General features: G+C 42.6%; 1 protein-coding gene across 3 annotated transcripts in view; it reads left to right on the top strand.

Annotated features, from left to right (window-relative positions):
- SUPT20H (SPT20 homolog, SAGA complex component) overlaps positions 1-16076 on the top strand; it is a 120136-nt gene that overhangs the window by 24441 nt on the left and 79619 nt on the right. For all 3 annotated transcript variants that reach the window (XM_040340386.1, XM_040340388.1, XM_040340387.1), the window contains exons 4-8: positions 603-661; positions 4270-4336; positions 7996-8122; positions 11793-11896; positions 12126-12242. In XM_040340386.1, coding sequence (XP_040196320.1) covers positions 603-661; positions 4270-4336; positions 7996-8122; positions 11793-11896; positions 12126-12242 — 474 coding nt within the window. The remainder of the gene's footprint in view (positions 1-602; positions 662-4269; positions 4337-7995; positions 8123-11792; positions 11897-12125; positions 12243-16076) is intronic.

Genomic DNA, 16076 nt, shown 5'->3' on the forward strand with positions numbered 1-16076 from the left:
TTTTCACATTATTGGGACTGTTATTATTGTTTCTTATTGGTTGCACTATTCCAGTTTTTGCTCATTAATATATGCCGGTTCAGCAGGAACAGGCGGACATTTGGACAGTGTGTACAGCTACCAGGCTCACGGCTGGCTTCTATCGAACGGTTTTGCTAGAGAACCAGCATATCCCCCAGTACCCCAGTTAGAATATAAATTGCACTTTTCAGATCTTTTTATTTGTAAACACTGCAAAATTATGTGCCACTTTGTGTTGATCTATCACATAAAATCCCAATAAAATATATATTTGTTTTTGGTTGTAACATGACAAAATGTGGAAAAGTTCAAGTGTGTGTGTGTATGTGTGTGTGTATGTGTATATGTATGTATGTATGCATGTATGTATGTATGTATATGTGTGTGTGTGTGTGTGTGTGTGTGTGTGTGTGTGTGTGTATATATATATATATATATATATATATATATATATATATATATATATATATATATATATATATATATATATATATATATATATATATATATAATGCAAGAAGTTAACAATTTTTTTTTCTATATAATAGACATTTATTTTTTATGCTTCTTTGTTTTTACAGTATGTCATTGAAAGTGCCAGACAGAGACCTCCAAAACGCAAGCATTCATCAGGAGGAAGGTAATGTGTAATGAATTGCCATCATTGGAGATCTAACTTGTGGCGTTAGTATTGATCTGTTATGTTGCAGCTGATAGCGGCTTTCACTGTGGCACCTCCATGTGTATTTTTCTCTTTAAACTTAACTTGGTCCACAAGGTTCCCAGGCTGAAAATGTACTTTCCTCTTACCTACCAGTTCTCAACTCCCTTGCTGATTTAATTTGCTCTTTCTGGAAATCTAATTATGCTTGTAAGGAAGCGACCTCAGACAAATTCCAACAGATAGCACAGGCTAGTGTGTAAGGGGCCCAGGTGTCAATACAACGTCACCAATGTCATCACAATCAGCTGGCTCTACAGTTTAGAGTGCACATACTGTATATGTACATTGTTTCACTCTTGCCCTTTTCCCCCACTCTTGTAGTTGGTCCTTTCTTTTGTTGAAACAGATTGCTTTAATTTCCCTGAAAACTCTCATTATCACAATATAACCCAGTGAAGCTGCAGCAACTATTTTGAGTCTGTGTTGGCTTCCTGTTTTAACTTCAGCCATTTATCAATCCCTTCTCCTCCTAATTTGTACTGTCATTGCCGGTCTCTCATAAATATTAGTTTTCTTTGCCACCAGTCATTTTGTTTCAGAGCGGTATATGAAAGAACAGATCCCCAGAATCCCTTTAGACATACATTTTCAAGCAACCAATCAGCATGCGTGCGTGGGGGGGGGGGCGTCAAAGTGCACCTTCACCTAAAAAAATGTAAGCACATAGTGGCCAGCACGGAGTTCCATGCACGCATAAAGGAATCCCAGGGATGTGTTCTTATGGTGCTTCTTTATGAAGACCAGAGTCTCATTTATGGGAGCCTGACAGCCCCTTGCACCAAGCTTGGAGAGGGATGTAATGCCTACTCGCTGCCTGTTTTAACCCCGTTTTTGCTGCCAAGTTTGCCACAACTACATGCATTGCATGCAGTTGCAGGGCATTTGCAGAACTTCCCTATTTGTTTGAGTGCATAGTGTTGCTGCCCATTGTTTTCTACATGTTGAGTAAACTTTGCCGCGGATGTGAAGCATTGCAACCACATCACGTAAACGCCCCCTTCCGCTGCCAATTGCAACTTGGGGGGAGCAGTTGGCAGGCAGCAAATCCGCTGCTCGTCTAAATGAAGCCTTAATTATATGTTGATCAGAGGGAAGGAGGAAATAAGGGGAGGTATTATGAGTACATTGCACATTGGGTTGATCTTTAGGCCTGGTTCACTGAATTGCATGACCATGGGAATGACATTGCTTCCAGTAGTGCTTGTTCACAGCAATGTAGAATAGCTGCGATGCACCATTGGGCAGGGGTTCTGGGCTACTTTAGTGTGATGCAGTTTGATTTTGTTTGGTTCATAGACTTCAATGTAAATGTATCAAAACCGCATCTACATGCATTTTTCTGTGCGATTTTGTGCATATTGTTAGCAGGCGCCCGCTGACATCCTAACGGCAGTAACTCATCCCTGCTGTTGGCACCTGCTGGCATCCTAACACCGATGAGTTATCCCTGCCATCAGCGGAGGAGTAGAATGTAAACTCTAGAGCCGGTGACTTGTCCTCAATGTTCCCCTATGGGGGAAGTTCCTTCACTGACTGCGCAGGCGCAAACTTCCCGACGGAAATCTCCGAACCTCGCCCGGCATCCAGGCTCATTCTTTAACATCCCTGTGGATTGGAGGATGTTAAAAAAAGAGCCAGGAGGCCGAGCGAGCGACGTGAGCCGTCCGAGCGCAGCTGACTGGCCACTTTCCTCTAAATCCACGTCGCCCTGGATGCCGGCCGCCGTTCTGGGATTTCCGTCAGCAAGTTTGCACCTGCGCAGTGCTTGAAGGAACTTTCCCGATAGCTGGAACCATCTCAGCGCATCAGTTCGCGCATGCGCTGGAACTTCCATGATACCTGGAACCAGCACGGCAGATCACCGGCATTAAAAAAAAAAAAGGCATGCGGGTCTACTTCAAAATCCATTCCAGACCCGAAGAAAAATGCAAGTGTCAAATGGCGGGATAGATTGTGTTCGGCAGGTGGCTTTTTAAAATTTTTGTATTGGATGACAGGGCATCCCTGCACACTGTGCAGGGACTGCCCTGTCAGATCTCCGCTCTCCTTTATGGGGGGATTGGATGAACACGGACCATTTGTCCATGTTCATCCGATCTGCAGACGGAAGGAAAAATAGAATTTTCCTCCGTCTGAAGAATCGGACCATAGCGGGAACCCATGAGATCGGGTGTCAGCGGATGTTCATCTGCTGACACCTGCTATCCCATAGGGATACATGTATGTCCGTATTTCATCCGAAAACGGATGGATGAAATACGGACAAACGGTCCGCAAGTGTGAAAGGGGCCTTAGAAGCGCCTTTTCTTCTGCTTTGTTTTTCCCATCGTGTGCTTCCCTCTTCTGAAATGCTGCTGTGGTGCATCAATCACATTTCAAGAGACAGTCATATAATGTTTGTTAAAGTCTCTTTGCCATCCAGAGCGCCCTATTCTCCACACTCCTTGAAGGCATGGCCCTGGGGCGGCTTTAAGCGGCGACTGCAGCGCTCCCCTCCTTCTGCCCTCCGGCGCTCGTATCGTATGTCATGGAGCTGGATCTGTGTGCAAGGTCCCGCCCCCCTAGTTTGGCTTGTCTGATAGTCTTCTAGTGTTCCGCCTATCACACGAGCTGAACTAGGGGGGGAAGGACCTTGCACACAGACCCAGCTCCGTGACATACTATACAAGCGACAGAGGGAGGGGAGCGCCGTCTTATATCGTTTACCAGGTCTGTGCTCTGTTTGTTCCAACATCTGTTGCCACAGGTAACACTAGACTATTTTCTGATGTGTTTTGGAAATGCAGAGCAAACACAACACAGCGTTGTAACCTACAGCATAGTTTCTAGTTGTCCCTTATTTAGAGTGCCTGTCCCTCTTCTGGAATCAAATCCATTTGTCCCTTATTCCAAAAGGTTCCTCTTTTAGACCTGAAATAAATATACTGTCAATATAGTGTAGTGTTTCAGTCAAGGGAAAGGGGTGCTGTGTAATGTAAAGGGGGCCAGTGATGCAGGGTGCTGTGTAATGTAAAGGGGGACAGAGCTGTGGGGGGGGCTGTGTAATGTAAAGGGGTCCAGAGCTGTAAGGTGCTGTGTAATGTAAAGGGGTCCAGAGGTGCAGTTGTGGAGAGGGGGTACACAGTAGTGACAAAGAGATATTGAAAGATGCAGGGGGCACAGTGGGGAGTTTTTACATTTTAACGTGGGGGGGGGGCGCTATTAACCCCCGCTAGCGGTCGAATAAAGGGTAAAATGCGACTGTGTATCGCCGCTGCCGAAGCGCGCCCCCCCCCCCCCCTGAAAAAATTTCAGCGGACGCCCATGCTTGAAGGTATTGTGTTACCAAACATTCCTGTTTAATGTGAAGTTATTGACCTTTCACCTGGGATATTTAGAAACTCCCCAATAGGTATACCAGTCAATAGTGTAGTAAACGGCCTGGAATGTTGAATGTCAAGCACAAAGCAAGGCATACAATATGTGTTAAAAGAACACAGACATCTGCAAATTGTCCTAACATCCTATATTAATTTCTCTTGTAGGAAATCGGTGTTCCATAAGCTGTATGACTTGTACATAGAAGAATGTGAAAAGGAACCGGAAGTTAAGGTACGCTTGGCTGTCATCCCCAGACTTGGTGGATACCGAAATGAAACAGTTCTCTTTGGTAACGCGTTAAACAAAACAAACCGCGTAATGAGTTTAAAATAGAGAAGAAGTCATCTCTCTGTTATTGAAAGCATAGTTACCACTTATTATGCCGACTGGTGCAAGGTGTCAGTATTGTTTCCGTTAGAGAGATCTTTGCCCGAGTCCAGTTTAGAAGACTGGAAACGTCCCAGTGCTGAGTTTGCTGCATGATCTACCTCTAATGTTTTAAATATGATTTCATCTTTTCTCCGTGTCAGGTTAACCTCCAGCTCATTCTCCTACAGACATTCTTTGGCTGGAAACTATTACCCCCGCTGCTTCCCAGTATTCATTTATTTAATATTAGGCATTTTTTTTTTCTCTCCCATGTAGTACTAGTGAGTGTAGTGGAACACATATGGAACCATTTAGTAGTCTATGTAGACATGCAGTGACCTCATGGCTCCAAACAGCCACAGGTGGTCCCCGACATATTTTTCTACCGCTTGTGGCAGGGGCTCGCTGTAGACGTTTGCAGCACGGGAAAATCAATTATTGTTTTTACATCTGAAGTAGCGAAATGCATAGTAGGAAATTTTGTATTGTAGTTCTATTAGTTCGTGTAATTTTGGCACATAGATTTCAACACTGTTTTTCAGGACCGTTCATTAGGCTCTTTGTACAGAGGTGCCAATGCTTTTATTGCATCACGCTGATAGTATTTCCAGCGCTAGTGTCGTAATTTATCATGGTGATTGGTTTATTTTCTCACCTGAGGTTTAAGATTAATGCTTGGGTTCCAGTTAAAGGTTAACTTTAAGGGGTCAGGATCCGGTTAAAGCCAATTTATCACCACTTCAGATGTTTCAGACTAGGCATAGGGTAAATGGCTTCATCAACAAAAGTTTTATATATAATATTACACAATTTTTGCCTCATACTCACTGTGTACGTTTTTTCAGCTTCTTTAAAACCTATGCGTTTTTTGATGCTTTTTGCAGAAACGCGCTACAGACCATTTAACAAGGTTACATCTATGCTTTTCTCAGCCGCTGCACTTTTGGAGAGGGTCAGGGACTTTTTTTTTTTTTATGCAAAACAGTGCTTTTTTGTTTCAATAGACTTCGATGGAGATGCTGCAGAAAAGCATGTAGATACGTTTTGCATTTTTAAATTTGCCCTACAACAAATTGGCCAAAAATAAGCATTCAATTAAACAAAACGGGCCGGATTCAGATAGGAGATACGACGGCGTATTTCCTGATACACCGTCGTATCTCTGAGTGCGGGCCGTCGTATCTATGTGCCTGATTCAGAGAATCAGTTGCGCATAGATTTCCCTAAGATCCGACTGGCGTAAGTGTCTTACACCATCGTATCTTAGGCTGCATATTTACGCTGGCCGCTAGGTGGCGCTTCCGTATTGTTACGCAAGGAATATGCAAATTAGGTATTTACGCCGATTCAGAAACATACGTTCCGCCGGCGCATTTTTTTACGTCAGGCCTTTTTCGGCGTATAGTTACCCCTGCTATATGAGGCGTAGCTAATGTTAAGTATGGCCGTCGTTTCCGCGCCAAGTTTTGAAAATTTTACATTGTTTGCGTAAGTCGTTCGCGAATAGGGCTGGAAGTCATTTACGTTCACGTTGAATCCAATACGTCCTTGCGGCGTACTTTGGAGCAATGCACACTGGGATATTTTACGGACGGCGCATGCGCCGTTCAAAAAAAACTTCAAAAACTCGGGGTCAAGTGAAATTTCAATAAAACACGCCCCCAACATCCCCATTTGAATTAGGCGGGCTTACGCCGCAACACATACGTTACGCCGCCGTAACTAAGGGCGCAAGTTCTTTCTGCATACAGAACTTGCGTCCAAAGTTACGGCGGCGTAACGTATCTGAAAGATAGAGCATTCTATCTGAATCCAGCCCAACGTGTCTAAAACACATGTGCAAAAAGCACTGCAGAAACGGATCAAAAGCAAACTGCATAGGGGTGTGAACCAGGCCTTAGGGGCATCTGTTATTTTTTTCTTGTCTCTAAATGCCCCTTACATGTTAGCCCATGTGCCCATGCACATATAAGTATTTAGAGAAGCTACATAGTAGGTGAGGTTGAAAAAAAGACACAAGTCCATGAAGTCCAATCCATGTGTGTAATAGTTTCTTGAAACCATTGATGCCCCCCCTGCGGAGACCACTGCCCGTGGAAGGGAATTTCACATCTATGCCGCTCTTATAGTAAAAAACCCTCTATGTAGTTTACGGTTAAACATCTTTTCTTCTAATTTTAATGAGTGGCCACGTGTCTTGTTAAACTCCCTTCCGCGAAAAAAGTTTATCCCTATTGTAGGGTCACCAGTATGGTATTTGTAAATTGAAATTATATCCCCTCTCAAGTGTCTCTCTTCTCCAGAGAGGATAAGTTCAGTGTTCTCAACCTTTCCTCATAACTTATATCCTCCAGACCCTTAATTTATTTATTTGCTTTGTTGCCCTTCTTTGGACTCTCTCCATTTCCAGTACATCCTCCCTGAGGACTGGTGCCCAGAACTGGACAGCATACTCTAGGTGTGGCTGGACCAGAGTCTTGTAGAGCGGAAGAATTATTGCTCTACTCTGTGTGTTTAGAGAAGAAATTCAGCTGCAATTGAAAGGTGTCTCGCCCAAACTCACACTCTACTATTGGTCATTTGCTGATGATCATAAGCTAAAGAAATCAGCCACACAGTTTTACAAAAACAGGAGTTGTCTTAATATTAAAGGATAAGTCCACCTTAACACTAAAATCACTACATCTACAGGCATCCATGATCTAACACTAACCTATCTAGCCCTGTAAAGAAATCAGTATACATACCTTTTCTGAAGCGGCTTTGGTCCTGTCCCATGCTGAGCTGTCAGTGGCGGCTTCGCTGTGTAGGCAGGTGCAGAGGAGGCAGCCAACAACGGAAGCCTCATAGGAAATCCTATGGGTGCCCTCACTTCACATTCATTTCACAGATGTTGTTGGCTGTGTCCTCTGCAGAGCTTCCGTCGCCGGAGATCAGATCGGCTTAAAAAAAGGTATGTATACTGGTTTCTTCTTTACAGGGCTAGATAGGTTAGTTGTTGGATCGTGGATGTCTGTAGATGTAGCTTTTTTTTTTTGGTGATGACTTACCCTTTTTATAGTCAAAATGCAGAGTTTTAGATTTGTTTTTACATTTTCCATGGTGTCCGAGGTCCCGTGGTTTCAGATATGAGCATAGTATATTTGAAGTCTTTTACCTGTATGAAATCCTTGACCTGTTGGAATGAATTTACCCAATTCTCAGAATTCAGTTGTCTGGTTTTCGTTTTTTCCATCTCATGTTACTTGTTAGAAAATATGGAAAAATGATTAGCAAAGTATGGTCGCTGATGATGGCATGGGTATAGCATATTCATGTAGCTGCAGGAACAAACCGTTTATTTGCAGACAGTTTATTCTCTCTGTAAATCAGATTGTTGTCTGTAGAGGGATGAGGGCCGGAATTAGCTGATTTAATTATATAACCTGAATAAGGACAGTCCCAGGATTATGTGACCATTAGGGTTATGCTTGTCTCAGCATCTGATTCTGGAAAGTAAATGCTTAATTTTTTTTCCACAGAAGCTAAGACGAAATGTGAATCTTCTAGAAAAGCTGGTAATGCAAGAGACCCTGTCCTGCTTAGTGGTCAATCTATATCCTGGAAATGACGGCTACTCACTGATGCTTCGAGGCAAGAATGGATCAGGTAGATGTGTTTTCTTTTTACTAGGATATTGCAGCTTCTATCAGTACGTGTTTCCCAATTTCAACCTTCAAACTTACAGTTAGGAATATTGGCATGCTATAAAGTTGCTTTATTAAAGCCCCATACACGCTATTGGATTTTCTGCAGATTTTTGACTTTAGATTTACCAAAACCATGTAGTTCAATTTCCTGCCTGATTACATACAAATTGAAACTCTTAGGGCCAGTTCACACCAAACGCAGTTCCGTGTGCTTTTTTTCTGCACAGAATGCATGCACAGTGTTTTCCATGTATTCCAATGGCTCTAGTTGGCACCATGCAGTCAGTTTCCGGTCCGTTTCTGCACTGGAAACTGACTGCATGGTGTGAACTAGATCCAATTAGAGCCATTGGAATACATGGAAAACACTGTGCATGCATTTTGTGCAAAAAAAAGCACACGGAACTGTGTCTGGTGTGAACTGGCCCTTAAGGTTTGACCTCCTATTAGTTGGTTTTGGTAAATCTGAAGACAAGTCTTCAGATAATCTAATAGTGTGTATGGGGTCTTGGTGTAAGTGTTTTATACTTTTTTACTTCTTCAATGGAAAACTAAAAAACTTTCATAGTCCTGAGACAACTGTATTGTTGCATTTTGTTACTGTTGGATGTTTTTAAAGAGCTGTGTCCTCTACTTTTAACCATTAAAGTGGAACGTCACTCTCTCAATCAACTTTGACTATGCTTAATCCTTATGCTGCTAGCATTAGTAAACAGATAGAAAAGTATATATATTTGCTTGTGTGTGTGTTTTTTTTTTTTTTTTTTAACATTTCTTCAGTTACTTCCTGGTTTCCAGGCCTAGGCAAATTATGTCATACATCCCAGGAGTCTTCAGGATGGGAGGAGGGGCTTTCTCAGCTAAGCACACCCTCCTACCTGCATGCACGAGTTGAGGGTAGATGGATTCCAGGAAGTAAATGCTACATGAATCCTCTGCCTTTACTCAAGGTGGCCATGGCCAGAAATGCTAGGGGGTGTTTTTTAAAGTGATTTCTCAACAAAATAACGCTTGGAGACATGGATGGATGAGGAAATTTGGTTTAAATATAACAAATTAATTTAAATGGGCTTTTTGGTTTATTTTAACAAAATAAACTGTAGGTTATAGTTAAGCTGGCCAGGCATAGATGATTTGGGCTACTTAAAGGGGTTGTAAAGGCAAAAGGTTTTCTATCTTAATACATTCTATACATTTAAGATAGAAAGCCTTCTGTGTGCAGCAGCCCCCCTAACACCTACCTGAGGTCCCTCCTTGTCCAGCGATGTCCACGAGTATGTCAGCCACCCGAGATTCTCCCAACTGATTGGCTGAGACACAGCAGCAGTGCAATTGGCTCTGGCTGCTGTCAATCAAAGTCACGTAGCCAATTGGGGGAGGGAGGTAGCGGGCCGGGTCAGGGCTCCGTGACTGAATGAACACAGGGAGCTGTGACTCAGCTTGGGTATCCCTATAGCAGGCTGCTCTGTGCAATCGATTTGCGCAGAGCAGCCTGGCTTTTCCTCTTATTGTGCCCCTCTTCAGGTAAGTATAACATGTTTTATTATTTTTATAGGAAAAAAACGAGGCTTTACAATCACTTTAACACATTTCCCTCTCAGCTGTAATGGGCCCATTCATTTTTTTTTTTTAAAGTGTATTTTGTGCGTGTACTCGAGAGAGGAGCCGGACTGCAGGAGTTGGGAGTAGGCAGGCCTCCCCCAGAGGCAATCTGCCACCTTTCTCCATGCCCCGGGTGGCAATGGCGGGTGCGTGAGGGGGTTCTCTCACACAGCCCGCCCTACCTGCTCCGCTTTGAAGCCCAACGGGGCAGAGTGACTCCCTATAAGGGAGTGAGAGGATCTAGCCTGCTCAACCAGCCCCGTTAGTCCTTCGTCTCTCTTTTTAGAGACCGCGTGGTCAAAGTGCGTGCATGTTAACCCAATTTTGAGTGCGTGTGTAAGTGTGGTGGTTTTTGTGGGAGGGCGTACTAAGCGCAGGCTTACCTCGCATAGCACACCCACCGGTAGCCGGGCTGAGACCACCAAACTCAATTCACATGTAGCCGAGACCGGGATCCGAACCCCTAGCTGCAGAGGTGAATGGCTTGTCAGCGCAGTGCCAATCGCGTTGAGCCACCGCAGCTCCCAAATGGGCCCATTAGTAATGAACTTGGCTATCTATAGTTATGGCAATGCCCAACTACCATGACGTGTAAAGGGCTGTTTATAATTGTATCGGAGAGAAAACATTTTGGTAGATATTCATCCCTTTGGGGGGTCAGTATAATCACATAACGTTCACCCACTTTGCTTAGCTGTACTGCTGACTAGACCCCTACATTCCTGTCAAAAGGTTTTTGTTGCCTTTAACGTAACCTCCTTATTTTTGGTAGTATGTATGAAAAATAGGCACCTAGAAGTGTGTCGGGAAGCCCCAAAAAAATGCCTAAAATCTTAGAATGTAAAACGCACACATTTTGCGACCATAGACCAGCAACATATATACCAATACCTTAATATGTTTTGGGATCCCTGAATTCGGGATAAATAATAAGAATTATTTAGTGAAAATATTTGAAATCGCATTACCTATACAAAATACATTATCCATTAAACAAACTGTACATGCATACAATGACATTCTTGTCCCTTTCTCAATGGTTGTGTGTGTGTGTGTGTGTGTGTGTGTGTGTGTGTGTGTGTTTGTTTTTTAACCAGTTAGCAAATTAAGGCATCATATGTGCTATAAAGTTGTAAAAAATCTTTTTGACATGAAACGTGGTTGAAAGGTTACTTTTGAGTAAACTGGTGCATATTAAAAGTTTAAAGATATCTTGGTTTGCTAACTTTAAAAATTACAGGTTAAACAGTTTTTTTTTTTTTTTTTCTTTATTCACATCCAATGCACTTTTAGAATTTGCTACAAAATCTGACTACTTCAGAAATGGGAAATTCCCTAGAACAACCCCAACCTCCATGCACATGATTGCCATCTCCTTTTGTCTACTGTCTGTATCAGACCACCTCCTCTGAATCTCCCCTCACCTTCCTACATATACCTATTTTATGTAACTGCTGTTGGATGAGCGAAAGGAAATAAATGTCACTTGACATCACATTTAAGATAGAGGAGCCCAGCACCAGTCTCAGGGCTTTGGATGTTAAAGCGGAGGTCCACCCAAAAATGGAACTTCCGCTTTTCGGAACACTACCCCCCCTCCGGTGTCACATTTGGCACCTTTCAGGGGGGAGGGGGGTGCAGATACCTGTATAATACAGGTATTTGCACCCACTTCCGGGGAGAGAAAACCAAGGGAGTCACTCCACACCCCACCCCCCCCGCCTTCTGGGAAACACACTGGTCCCAGGAGACAGCGGGGACCACTGGGAACGCGATGCGCTAGTAGGGAACCGGGCAGTCCTGATTCCCTCCCCGAGGACAGCAGCGGGGGCAACAAAGAGACGAGCGATTGCTCGTCTTCTGCTGCCGACATCGCGGGCGCACCGGACAGGTAAGTGTCCATTTATTCAAAGTCAGCAGCTGCAGTATTTGTAGCTGCTGGCTTGTAATATTTTTTTTTTCAGAGGGACCTCCGCTTTAAGTCTGGTTTTTAGTTTGTCTAATAAAAATGTTTTTATTTTATTCAGACTCCGAAACCATCCGATTGCCGTATGAAGAAGGAGAGCTCTTGGAGTATCTGGATGCTGAAGAGTTGCCTCCCATTTTAGTAGACCTTCTGGAAAAGTCTCAGGTGTGTGTACAATATAAAGCCATTAGTATCATATGAAAAGAAACCTGTGAGAAATAAGAAGGCTGCCTTTTGGTGATTTCTCTTATGAAAATACTATTTTGATAATAGGAACCCTTTTCTTGTTAGTAATTTATATCACTTAATAATGTTTAATGTCACTGCTTTATGTTTTGTAGATGAAACGCTTTTTCTCTCAAGTTAAAACATCTTCCATTTCTTTAATGTTCAGGTGAATATCTTCCACTGTGGCTGTGTCATTGCTGAAATTCGGGACTATCGTCAGTCTGGCAATTTAAAATCGCCAACTTATCAAACTAGACATGTTCTTCTACGACCAACAATGCAGGTGAGAGAGATAATGACAGTCTTCAATGCTTCACTAATATCCTCTTCACTGGCCACCTCTAGTTTTTTTTTATAAATGTTATATTCATGGAAGGTTCACGTGGCCTACATACTTGACTTTCTAGCACAATACACATTTTTCACCCAGCATGCACTGACAAATACCCATCTACAGTAGTCAACAGAGCCAGATTTACCAGTCTCAGTGTGGCTGAGGATAAAAGAGAAAATTGTGACTGATAAATGTTGGAAGATCTTGATGGGGCTTTTCAGCTTTTGAACATATCTGAATTTTTGCATCTAAAGTATGCATACTGTTGCTCTAACGTTCTTTAAAGGGGAGTTCCACCCACAATTTCACTTTTTAAATATAAATACCCCTGTAATACACAAGCTTAATGTATTCTAGTAAAGTTAGTCTGTAAACTAAGGTCCGTTTTGTTAGGTTGTTACAGCATTTAAATAGTTTATAATCTAGAAATAGGCCATCTTAAGTGTGGGCATCATGAAGCCAGACTGTATGACTTCCTGGATTTCAGCTTTGCATATCTCGCACATGCTCAGTGCACAAGCAATGTAATAGGTTTCAGTCAGGTTTGCAAGGACTACTGGGTAACATGATGCCTATCCCAGAAACCCTTGCAAATAGCCTAGGCAAATAAGGAGGAGGAAGTAATGAAGGACTACAAAATAAAGGTATTTACAAGCAACAAATTAAATAAAAATTGTCCATTCTGAACACTATGAGATTAGAGCATGCAGCACAGACAAACATAAAAAAATGGGTGGAACTCCACTTTAATACTATCTGTGTAATGTGTGCTGAATCAAAAAAGTGACTTCTACATGGATGATATTTGTATGTGGTATGCAAAGTCTCAACAGCCTCCTTTATAAAGTATTCTGTGACCTATGCCAACTCAGAACCACCACTTGTTAGCATTAGCTAAATAAATGATTAGTTGCTTTTGAAGGTACAATCGTGCACGATCATCTGAAGGAAAAGAGGTTTAACCTCCAAATATGGGGTGGTGCCTTCACAGTAAGATGTGGAATAGTCTCCCTCAAGAGCTGGTTCTATCCAGCTCAGTGGATGGTTTTCCAAAGCCCTGGATTTTTTCCTAAATGTACATAATATAACTGGATACTAATATTTATAGGTAAAGTTGATCCAGGGGATATGTGATTGCGTCTTGGGGGATCAGGAAGGATTTTTTCCCCCTTTCTGGAGCAAATTGGATCATGCTTTGCTGGAGTTTGGGCTGGTAGTTGTGGTCAACTTGTGCAGTGTCACAAAAATATTTTTACTTCAAGTTAGAAGTAAAGATATGTGGAGAGAGGAGCATTAAGAAGTGCTCCTATGGACATGCGTTCAGATGCATTTTTCTCCAAAACACTAGAAAAAATGCAGACCTAAAAATGCTTGCTGTGCCCAAGTGCCGCATTTAGACACATGAAGCTTTTTTTTTTCTGCCCGAAAGCTCCTCTCAAAAATATATATTTATTTATTTATTATAATTTTTTCCAGTCTGTAAACACTCCTCTACACATGCCTGTAAACGTCCAAATGTGCATGGACACATAGGCTTATATTGCGTTGCTTCTACAGGCTAAAAGAAAAAATGCCAAATTCCTGTATAGGCAGAATTTTTATTATGCCCAGTGTGCAAGAGGCCATACAGTAGAACTGTGATTAGATCATGACCATGAAATATTTATGCATTAATAAAAAAAAAATTGGCGTGTATTATTTAAATCAAGCGCGTCCCCGCGCCGAACGAACTGCACATGCGCCGTCCGTAAAATATCCCAGTGTGCATTGCTCCAAATGACGTCATTGGTTTTGACGTGAACATAAATGATGTCCAGCCCCATTCACGGACGACTTACGCAAACAACGTAACTTTTTAAAATTTCGACGCAGGAACGACGGCCATACTTAACATTGTTACGCCGCACTTATGCCACCATAAAGCAGGGGCAACATTACGCCGGGAAAAGCCCAACGTAAACGTTGTAACTTTACTGCGTCGGCCGCGTGTACGTTCGGGAATTCGCGTATCTAGCTAATTTGCATACTCAACGCGGAAATTGACAGGAAGCGCCACCTAGCGGGCAAAAACAAAATTGCAGTTTAGATCCGACGGGGTAAGAGACTTAAGCCTGTCCGATCTAATGGATATCTATGCGTAACTGATTCTAAGAATCAGTCGCATAGATATGACGGGTCAGATTAGGACTTACGACGGCGTACATGGCGCTGCGCCGTCGCAAGTCCTTTGAGAATCTGGCCCTTAGTTTTGGTACAGTGAATAAACTAGGATCTTCAGTATTTTTCATTTCTTTGCAGAGAAATGGAGATAAGTGAACTTTACAAACACAAAGCTCCCTATTTGTTTAAAGGGGTTGTAAAGGTTTGTTTTTTATTTTCTAAATAGGTTCCTTTAAGCTAGTGCATTGTTGGGTCACTTACCTTTTCCTTCAATTTCCCTTCTAAATGTTTTTTTTCTTTGTCCGAATTCCTCACTTCCTGTTCCTCCTCAGTAAGCTTGCCCCCATAATCCGAGCCATTCTCGCTGGGGGTTAGTCGGCGTGCTCACCCCCTCCCTTGGGACTACATCCCTGCGGGGAGATGCTGTGAACATTTGCAACGTCTCTCCGTAGGTATGTAGTCCCAAGGGAGGGGGCGAGGACGCTGACTAACCCCCAGCGAGAACGGCTCGGATCTCACCGCAGGGATGTAGCCTCAAGGGAGGAGGCGAGCACGTTGACTAACCCCCAGCCAGAACGGCTCGGATGATGGGGGCAAGCTTACTGAGGAGGAACAGGAAGTGGGAAATTCAGACAAAGGGAAAAAAAACATTTTAGAAGGGAAATTAAAGGAAAAGGTAAGTGACCCAACAATGCACTAGCTTAAAGGAACTGATTTAGAAAATAAAAAACAAACCTTTACAACCCCTTTAAGTATAAATGTAAAAGCTCTGTTGTCTGACTCTGTAGTAATACATCGAAGCCATTCACAAGTCGGCTTTCACTGGACACCAATGAACTGCGACGGGCTGATCTCTAGCTGCTGCATGATTGCTCCTTTTATGGATCATTGAAGGCTTCTATTTTATTTTGCGTTTCCATAGAGACAAAGTGAAAGAGAAACAGAGAATCCCTAATGTATTTCCTGAATGTTGCAAAGGCATGACTGTCTAGGAAACTGGTTTGAATAGAATCATATTTTCCCATCAGCACTCATTTCACCCATGTGCTAGTCTATAAGTTCATATGTTTCGGAATGTAAAATTTCACTTGTGCAGTTCATTAGACCTCTTTAGTGCTGGAACGGTTGTGGATGAATTGTGCCAGTTATTTATAAAGAAAATATTTGATTTAGCAGGGATTTTTTTTTTTTTTCACAATTGGGAATTGAAACGTCATGTTCTTGCCACACTGTGTTCTTCCTTTTTTATGATCTCATGGAAAAAATGTTTTAATTGTGGGAGAAAAGTTGTGCAGAGGGTTACTGCATATAGTTATAGTCTTGTCAACTTATTAATAATTTTGTTCTGCCAAATGGCACTGGTAAAATATAAAACCCTTGCTTTGTACCTTTTATATAAAAATCTTGTATGCCCACTGTGTCCATACCCCCGAGTACTACTGTATTCAAATCTGAACGGTTTCTAGCAGTATAATACAGTCAGAGGGACTGGGATACTGCACAAAGCGCAGGATTATCCTGTAGATCCACCCATTGGTATCTTTGCACTGTAGTGCATTTCAGGGCAATGGAAAGCCAGCGGAGGAATTGGGAGAGAGGGGTGGCGGACACGGAACAGTTGGT

The sequence above is a fragment of the Rana temporaria genome, chromosome 2 (genome assembly GCF_905171775.1).
Source record: "Rana temporaria chromosome 2, aRanTem1.1, whole genome shotgun sequence".
Lineage (NCBI taxonomy): Eukaryota > Metazoa > Chordata > Amphibia > Anura > Ranidae > Rana > Rana temporaria.